Raw genomic sequence first — 10,331 nt, forward strand, 5'->3', positions numbered from 1 at the left:
CCCTTCACCCAGCCCTACCTTCCCCACCCTACCTACATCGTCCTATACACTCACCCTCCAGCCTCTTAACCCCCACCCCTGTTTCTTCCATACACCATAGCCTACTGAGTGCACTAGGCTGAAATCAGCTGGACAGTGCCTTTTGGACAGCGCTGCAGTGTAATAGGAGAATAACTCTTTCTCCCAATCCTGCTCCAGGTGCCCAGCATGTCACTGATAAGAATTTTATAGATTATGGGCTCCTCGACAACATCAGCTAAAAGTAGCATTCAGAAACAGGCAACAATTGACCAGATGGACCAGTCCATGACAGAAATCATATTCCACCCAGGGCAAGGCACATAGGAATATTCTCACTACCTGCTAGGCCATAATTAAGGATCTTATAATATTTTAGCTCTTAGGAACTGGAATCACCACTTTCCTTAGTACGTATAAATCAACTGTTGAACTTTTCAAGCACTTGGCTTCTGGTAATATGTGAATCATGAAGGTAAGGAAAAGCTCAAACCAGTATCATCTGCTTTGGAGAACTGCAAGTAAACATTATAAGACTAAATGGTACTACCTCCCTCCATCCAATTAATAAAGCACCTGCAATGCTGTCTCCTGAGGGCAATAACTTTCAACAGTTTGTTAGAAATGTTTCTATTCATTTTGAAAACATGTTGCTAAGTGCTGCCTAGGCTGTCTGTAATCATCACTTACTAAATTGTTTATCTCTATAAACGAAGTCATGGACAACTTGTTCTGTTTAATTTTTGTAACTAACAGTTTTAATGGTTTTTTTTCCTGACAGAGAAATAACTGGCTGGCCAAAACTAGTGTTGTAATCGAGTGATAAGCAAAGCTTTGCGGAAGGAAGACAGAATATTAAGTATTAATCAGGAAGTGTGAAACTTCTACCCGTTAGAAAATCTAAATTCTATTCACATGAACTGTCGCCACAATATAATACTACTAATGTTAATACCAGTACTAATATTGATACAAGTTCTATTAATCATTATCAACAATAACTATTACTGCTATTTGTTGAGAGCCTACTATGTGCCAGTTATTGTACTAGGCACTTTTATCTGTCATGCCATGTAATCCTCACTGTTATTATCTCCATCCCTCATGTAAGGAAACAGAGACTCAAAGAGGCTAAATTTCCCAGGGGTACACAGCAAGTAATTACTAGATCAGGAATTTGAATGAGGTCCACCAACTGCAAAGTCCTTGTTCTTTCCACTACACAGTATACAATCACCGCACTGTTTATGATTATAGGAAAAGAGGATAACGTTTTTACATCTCCAGATAGATTTTCTCTGGACTTATCAGACTTCATCCATGGAGTATATTAAAATTCCAAAAAGAATTTGTAGCAGAGCACAGCCTGTTATTTTATGTTCTGCTAAGCAAACACAAGGATGTAGAAAATGAGTATGCCCTCATTCATGGGAATAAGCAAACACATAATCTGTATATTCCCCCAACTTTCTCCTACAATGCTTGGCCACTTGAAGAACATTACTTGAAAAAAGAAAGTAGTAACTACAACAAAATAAAGAAATGAGGAAACTATGGCAGCAACATAGTTTCACATTTACGTCCTCAAGCATTTTTGTAGTTTGAATTTCTCCAGTGTTGGCAAATGTATGCTTTGCTTCTTTTCCTTGTTATGGCCGACATTACTAACCATCACAGCACTCCTTCTCACTGAGCCCACATGCTGCCTCTGTATCTTTTTAAGACCACATTTTGATAACTACTGGCAATGAATTGTAGTTGGCGTGTGATATGAAATCTATTTCTGTCCCTGTATTATTTACCCACATAAAATAGGCTTTCCTGAGGTTCAGTGATCTGTTACTCTGACTATAGTGACCATGTGCTAAGAACTCTGCTCAGAATGTAGGAAATACTTAAACAGTATTATTCCTACCCTGTATCTATCCTTCCTAATGTTTTAACACATCTATAATTTTTAAATTTGCTTTGAATATCACTCCTTCATACTTTTCACCAATTATCAGGCTTATTATGAGAATTAAATAATCATGTCAATAGAAAACCTGAAGACTTACTGAAAATAAGAGGCTGACAAAAAATAACTCACGCTCCCAATTTAGCACTGAGGAGCGTCAGATTGTTTGGAACAAAGAGATATTGCCGGGCTCCCCTGGTGGCGCAGTGGTTGAGAGTCCGCCTGCCGATGCAGGGGACACGGGTTCGTGCCCCGGTCCGGGAAGATCCCACATGCGCGGCTCGGCCCATGAGCCATGGCCGCTGAGCCTGCGCGTCCGGAGCCTGTGTTCCTCAATGGGAGAGGCCACAACAGTGAGAGACCCGCGTACGGGGGGGGAAAAAAAAAAAAAAGAGAGATTGCCCACAAGCATGAAATAGTCACAAGATTTATGGCATGGTTCTATGCCCTTAGAATTTTAGAACATCTTGTGCAAAATTTCACTTTAAAATTTTAAAGGATTATCAAAATTGTTTCATTAACTTGTGTTCAGTTTGACGATTAGGCCTAATTATAGGGAAGGCAATGTTTTATTTTTTAATATGATTAGATAAATTCTTCCTTCAAAGGTTAGGTAGGTAGTTTGTGTAGTAAATAGTGTGAAGTGTAGTCCCTTAGTCATGAGATGAGAAACTCATGTAAAAACAGTGATATTGAATAAGATAAATGTTGCTGTTGTGGTTCTAGGTCCCTTAACCCTGTGCTGCCTCACTCACCTGTAACTGCCTCTTCCTCCACTCTGAAACCTATCAAGATAGATAAGCAAACATTTTTGCAATGTGAGGAATAAACTAAATAAACAGCATATTCATTAATAGGCTGACAGTTACAGCAATAAGCTCTTATTCTTCCATTTAATGAGTTAAATGAAAGTAGATTATTCATCATGAATCAACCATTATGTCATGGACCAAACTTTTCTGTAGAGAGTATTCAAATCTAAATTATCACTTATTTAATGAATTCCTTTAATACTTTCAGCATTGTGCTAAGGCCTACAGAAAATAGAAAGATATATGAGATATGATTCCTGCCATCAGGGAGTTTTAACTTACTCTTTAAAAACAAAATTCTTCTGTCTTATGGATTTTTCCCAAGGAAGTAATTCAACTGAAGCATAAAGATACATGTTCTACGATTATATAATCATCTGTAATAAATTTAATAAGGTTGCTAGCAATTTAAGAGTCTGACTTAGGGAATTAACAAATTATTAAGCATCAACCTACAGAATACTATACACTCACTTGAATATTAGTTATGAAGACCACTGACATATAGGAAATATTCCTCAGTATGTGAAATAAAGGCAATACAGAATAGAATGGACCCTATCTGTACAGTTCTGCTAACCATATATAAATGTAAGAGCTAGGAAAAAGTTACGTTAAAGTGGTAAGGGGAGAAAAGCCTTTAAGCGTGTGATAGTTTCATATTAAAACAAGATCCATATGGTAATTCTATTTTTAGTTTTTTAAGGAACCTCCATACTGTTCTCCATAGTGGCTGTATCAATTTACATTCCCACCAACAGTACAAGAGTGTTCCCTTTTCCCCACACCCTCTCCAGCATTTATTGTTTCTAGATTTTTTGATGATGGCCATTCTGACCAGTGTGAGATGGTATCTCATTGTAGTTTTGATTTGCATTTCTCTAATGATTAATGATGTTGAGCATCCTTTTATGTGTTTGTTGGCAATCTGTATATCTTCTTTGGAGAAATGTCTATGTAGGTCTTCTGCCCATTTTTGGATTGGGTTGTTTGTTTTTTTGTTATTCAGCTGCATGAACTGCTTGTAAATTTTGGAGATTAATCCTTTGTCAGTTGCTTCATTTGCAAATATTTTCTCCCATTCTGAGGGTTGTCTTTTGGTCTTGTTGATGGTTTCCTTTGCTGTGCAAAAGCTTTGAAGTTTCATTAGGTCCCATTTGTTTATTTTTGTTTTTATTTCCATTTCTCTAGGAGGTGGGTCAAAAAGGATCTTGCTGTGATTTATGTCATAGAGTGTTCTGCCTATGTTTTCCTCTAAGAGTTTGATAGTTTCTGGCCTTACATTTAGGTCTTTAATCCATTTTGAGTTTATTTTTGTTTATGGTGTTAGGGAGTGTTCTAATTTCATACTTTTACATGTACCTGTCCAGTTTTCCCAGCACCACTTATTGAAGAGGCTGTCTTTTCTCCACTGTATATTCTTGCCTCCTTTGAGAATGGACTTGAGGATATGGGGAGGGGGAAGGGTAAGCTGTGACAAAGTGAGAGAGTGGCATGGACATATTACACTACCAAACGTAAAATAGATAGCTAGTGGGAAGCAGCCACATAGCACAGGGAGATCAGCTTGGTGCTTTGTGACCACCTAGAGGGGTGGGATAGGGAGGGTGGGAGGGAGGGAGGCGCAAGAGGGAAGAGATATGGGAACATATGTATATGTATAACTGATTCACTTTGTTATAAAGCAGAAACTAACACACCACTGTAAAGCAATTATACTCCAATAAAGATGTTTAAAAAAAAGATCCAAAAATAAATAAATAAATAAATAAAAATTAAAAAAATAAAATTAAACAAGATCCTACCTTGGAATACTGTTTCTCAAAGTATAACTTTTCTTGAATCATTTTTAATAGGTCTCTTACTTTTATATTTACATGATGATTATAAAATATGGAAAACTTTTGAGGATAAAAACCTTCCTGCTTTTTAATGGCAGTTTTAATACCTACTGGTAACCTAAGATCTTTCTAAATTAAAATACTAATACTATTGTGAACTCAAAGGGCTCATTAGAATCAAGACTTCTTGGCTCTATCAGTGCTATTCATTTTCACATATTTAGATATATTGAGAGTATATGTTTATTGCACCTTAAACTATACTATTACCTATTCTAGCTATACTGCAGCCCTTTTTCTAATCTTAATTGACCATAATTTATACCTGGAAGAATTTCCTAATTCTACCGCCTCCTCATTTTTCTGAGGAAGGTAGTAGACCTTTGACCTTCTGTTCTACAATATGTACTTTTTTTCTGTGAGGTTTTGCTGTAAAGACATTTCTCAGGTGGGAAGCTCCCACTAGTCACCAAATAGCAGAAATTTCTACATGCTCAGCAAATAGCAGACTGAATTTATCATTGCACATGGTTGATAAGAAAGGGTGCCTATTGTTTATTAGGTAATATTCCAGAGAATTCATGTGAGGGTGATGGCACCCAACCCTCAAAGCCAGAAAATAGCAGCATTTTTCAACTTCATTATAAGGTGAAAGAAAAGTTATTGCACAGTGGCTGTGAACAATGAGGGAACGCTGACCTTCCTAAATCAACCGTCAGTGCGGTCGCATAAAGGCCAAAGTGTAACTAGGTTACTAAAGATGTATGGAGAGAAAGAGAATTATGGTATTGAAACATTCTAGGAGCAAATAGTGGATGCTTTTCAACAGAGAAATAGGCCATTTAAGTCATTTAGTATACAGAATGTCCTTCCATGACCTTTCTATACTAAGGACATAAAATTAGCAAATTACATTTTCACTCACCAATTATATGAATTGTGAAATCTCAAGAGTTATTCTAGCATTATCTCAGGAGAGAGAAGTGGAAGTCATTTGACTATGTCTGTGCATCAAGAATGGCATAGGAGTATGAAGGGAAAGTCACCTAAACACATCCTTTTAGTTTGGTTCAGTTTCAACAGATTTCTCAGACAAGTAATTAAAAGACATGAGAGCCACAGTGTTTTGAAATAGGACATTCAGCTTCCTAACGTATATTGTTTTATTTCTGTTAATAAGCAATAAGGATACCCTGGGCATTTTGATATTTAAACTTGGTCAGTGAACTTACTACAGCACTATTTCCTGAAGTATGTTCTGTAGGAAACTGGTCAGATAATTTAGGAAAATAGTGCAGAAGCTATTTTGAATCCTCTTATGTATTCACACGGCACATTAGGATAGTGAAGCCTCTAACAAACGCCACAATTAAAAACCCTGTTTAACTCTGTTTGCCATGGAGAACTTTGTTTTTATTGATATATGAACTTTTATTTATTTGATAATTCTTATTAATATAAACAACTCTAGGAAACTAAGAAATATAGCAACCGTTAAAGTGTTTATTTGTAGATGCCATGATAGCTTTTCAACCTTTAACATAACTAAACTTTGTTTAGGGTCAAATCATGAATCATTCTGATATTAATTAGAATGAAATAGCCCATAATCAAATAGCATTGCAGTTTTTAGTACAGGAAAATAAAATGTGGCTTTACAGCCTCCAAAATAGGAAATATGGTAACAGAATTGAGTAGTGGTAAAAAGAACACAAGTCACTGTGAAGAGTAACCAGACTCCATATGGACTACAGTATAATCACAAGATACATGCATTTAGTTTATGCAAATGTCAATTATATAGAAAGAGCAATAATCCCTGGATTTCCCTGTCATCCTTCTTCACCCCCCTGTCCACCTTCAACTAGAATTCAGTTTAGAAAAGTAGAAGTCAATGTAGAATCAAAGAAAAACCAAAGAAATGAATTTTAGGTCTTTAGTAGGGACTTTGTCCTAGATAATTCCAAGGGGCATCTTTCAGGGTCTTCAGGAGTCATACAGTGTACAACTTGTATCCCCATGTATTATGTGCATCTCTGGCTTTTGTGCTCCTAAAGACCCGAGTCCTGGTGATATACCTATATGTATCTATATCTATGTATTCACACATTCACTAACCTTTTCAAAATAATACCCTTATATTATTTTTATATTAAAACTACAAAAATATCTCTAACTGGAATGCCCTTGTGCATCAGATCTTAGGAACAGAAATACAAATTTCTGTATCCCTTACTTTAAGATCCATCAATGACAGATTCCTTTTTCTTGTTAACCCAAGCTTGCATTGATTTTGCTTTTTTGTGCTTTATTAATATCTGTGCTTTGGGCTGTATTACCCTATACTTGGATGTATGTAAATCTTATTCATGCAGTTGAGCTCTATGACAGCAGAAATTACTTTTTAATAAATAATAAATTCTTGTTGAATGTTTGAGGACAAATAAATGGAGACTTGATCAATGAATTCACCACAAAAAAAAGAAGGGCTTATCATAGCAAATGTGAAAAAGGGGACTTCCCTGGTGGCACAGTGGTTAAGAATCTGCCTGCCAATGCAGGGGACATGGGTTCGATACCTGGTCCAGGAAGATCCCACATGCTGCAAAGCAACTAAGCCTGTGCGCCACGACTACTGAGCCTGCGCTCTAGAGCTCACTTGCTGCAATTACTGAAGCCCGCCCACCTAAAGCCTGTGCTTCTCAACAAGAGAAGCCACCACAATGAGAAGCCCACGCACTGCAACGAAGAGTAGCCCCCGCTCGCCACAACTAGAGAAAGCCTGCGCGCAGCAATGAAGACCCAACGGAGCCAAAAATAAATAGAATTCTTTTAAAAAAATGTGAAAAAGCCAAAGGGCATAGATTCAGTGGCAGGTCAGAAAGCGTATGAGTGAATAGCCTGTGGCTAGTTACTTTCTTTGGGGGTATTCCTCAAATTTGAAAACAGAATTTCATGCAAGAGAAAAAAATAAACAGAAGTTAGCAAGATGTGGGTTTTCTCAAGATACATCAAGTATAAGACCTAGTAGTGGCAAAAAGCAGGAAAAGACAAAAGAAACTGACAAGTGAAACTGACCAGGTATAAGTGGCTGATTTGAATATGATGGAAAAATTTTAAATCTCTAGTGTTCTATGGAGGATGAAAACATTTGATGTAAGAATACTGTAAAATGTAAAAATAAAGTTGGGTATTTTTTGCTTTATCTGGCTTTTAAATGGTCTCCATGCTTGTTTGTTTGTTTTTTCCTTGTAGAATGCCAGACTCTCCTGGTGAAGTTCCCGAATATCCTTTATTTGTGACAGTCGGTGACTGGCTAGATTCTATAAAGATGGGGCAATATAAGAATAACTTCATGGCAGCAGGGTTTACAACTTTTGACCTCATTTCAAGAATGAGCATTGAGTAAGTGGTGCTATGTTTATTACTATATTTAGATGCTCCACTCAGGAGATTATAAATTCAAATACTATATCAAGAACACCATGGTTAAACTACCTTCCCTAATACTAGGATGGTGTTTCCACATCTTTCCTCACCATTTCTGTCGATCATTCTAGTGAAAGTTGGACATTGCACTTTTAACTATTTTCCTTTGAAAGAATATATTTAATTCAAAAAACTATTTAAAATTTTAAATGCTTTCTAAAATGCATATTACTCTTGTTCACATCATAGACTTTACATCAACATAGTTTTACCTTTGCAAATTAGTTTTGACTCATGTATACTAAATCAATTCCTATTACTTTCATCAAATGTAATAATTGTAATAATACAATATTATGTTATCTCAGAGCTTTTTCTCTATGTTATAATGGTCCAGCATTTTTCCACTTTCTCAAATGCTATCCTTTCACGGGTGCAGTGAAAATGCTCAACATGTGCTTAAAAGAAAGATACTAAAACTAGCAGGTGAAGCCATATTAAATTGCCATTGTTGTAAAATAGTAATGGTAATTTCATACTGTTCAACATAATACAATGGCATTTTTTCAGATTATTGAAAGACCATGACAATTAAAATGGAGTCCACATTATACTTTCTATCCTACATGCTATTTTGCTAATACTGTTGAAAATTTATATAATTACATAAAACCCTTGGGCTTATGAACTATCTGAACATTACATCGATACCTGAATTCTTTGTACCCTTAAATCTGAGGTTGACCTGACGCCTTCTCTGGCACCAGGGTAAAGAAAAAAGTAACGAACTCCTGTTTTTCATTTATATCTCTGCTTAAACTCTCATTTTACCAGGTAAACAATTTTTGGCAAATCTGACATGGGGCACATTTACCATATCTAAATGTTCATTTCCTCTCTGTCATACTTACCAGATCTAAACGTTTATATTCTCTCTCTCTCTCTCTCAATCTCTCACAGTGATATTAGAAGAATTGGAGTCATACTCATTGGACACCAGAGACGAATAGTCAGCAGTATACAGACTTTACGTTTACACATGATGCACATACAGGAGAAGGGATTTCATGTATGAAAGTACTACAAGCACCTGTGTTTTGTGCCTCAGCATTTCTAAAATGAAAGATATCCTCTCTACTACCCTCTCTTCTGATTCTCCAAACATCACTTCACAAACTGCAGTCTCCTGTCAGACTACGGGCACACACCCTTTGTTTATGCTTCCAACCTGGACTTAAAAATCACTCATCATAGCTCCTCTCTGAATAACCTGCAAGTAAAACCCTGGCCCACTGCAGATTATCATTACACAATGGTAAATAACTCAGCATGGATGCGTAACTTTGTATAATTGTATTTCAGAAGTGTTCAAGGACTTAACCCAAAGGAATTTGGGGATAATGATGTATTTAGAGTTTGATGGTAGATTAAAAAGAAAGAGTTGACCTTGCTTTCATGTTTTGTGATCGAGTAGCTTCCAAACTGACATGAATATTTATTTTTTAGATAATTATATTCAACTCTGTGGGTCATATCGTTAACTCTATCCTACAATACTTTACCTGCCGAAGCCTGACGTTGTTAGAATTATTTGCAGAAAAGACCAATGATTTCATGTAGTGAATTCTTGTCAAGTGTGACTGGGGTGAGAAGGAAGTTATCAGGGAGGGTGAGGGAGAAACATACTGTGCTTTTAAAACTTCTTAAGTCTTGGTTTGTCATTTTTTAAAATTAACTTTATAGTGTCCTACATATTTCGTAGTAGGTGTCAGTTTAGAGGCAGGCTTTCCCCTCTAATTTTTTACTAACTATAGTATATTTCTCTACTGTGTTATGAAGATCACCCCTGGAAAGACCAAGAGTGAGTCCATTGCTCTAAAGGCTATAAATAGAGTGAAGCATGGAATAATCCATGACTGTTTCCTTGGTTCATCTTCACAAGTTTGCAAGAGTAATTATCAAAGCATTAAGAAAATTCTTCTCAGCAGAATTGCTTTGAATAAAAGATCTACGATTATAGCCTTAGATTAAATGTAACAAGATTTTAATTTAAACAGAATTTTATGATAGTTACATGGTGGCCCAAGAAAATAAACACATCGAACTGTCTAATATTGGTACATTTTGCAAGTTGAAGAATTTTTATGTTTTGTTTGTAAAAATAAGTTACACGAACATGCTGAGCTGTTTTCCAAACCTTCCAAGAGACAAGTATGCCGCTGCGTACACCAAAGAGGGTATAAACGGATCTAGCACATGAGCATATATGAATTG

General features: G+C 36.3%; 1 protein-coding gene across 4 annotated transcripts in view; it reads left to right on the forward strand.

Moving 5' to 3' along the window:
• The window catches only part of EPHA6 (EPH receptor A6), a gene marked incomplete at its 5' end in the record, with an annotated part of 855,070 nt that extends 845,660 nt beyond the window's left edge, over window positions 1-9,410 (forward strand). For all 4 annotated transcript variants that reach the window (XM_082840129.1, XM_082840131.1, XM_082840130.1 and 1 more), the window contains 2 exons: window positions 7,884-8,033; window positions 9,018-9,410. In XM_082840129.1, the coding sequence (XP_082696255.1) occupies window positions 7,884-8,033; window positions 9,018-9,132 (265 nt within the window). In that variant the 3' untranslated portion in view covers window positions 9,133-9,410. The remainder of the gene's footprint in view (window positions 1-7,883; window positions 8,034-9,017) is intronic.
• Between the last annotated feature and the right edge of the window lie 921 nt (window positions 9,411-10,331).

Source organism: Leucopleurus acutus (genome assembly GCF_964270905.1).
Source record: "Leucopleurus acutus genome assembly, chromosome: 5".
In the NCBI taxonomy this organism is placed as follows: domain Eukaryota; kingdom Metazoa; phylum Chordata; class Mammalia; order Artiodactyla; family Delphinidae; genus Leucopleurus; species Leucopleurus acutus.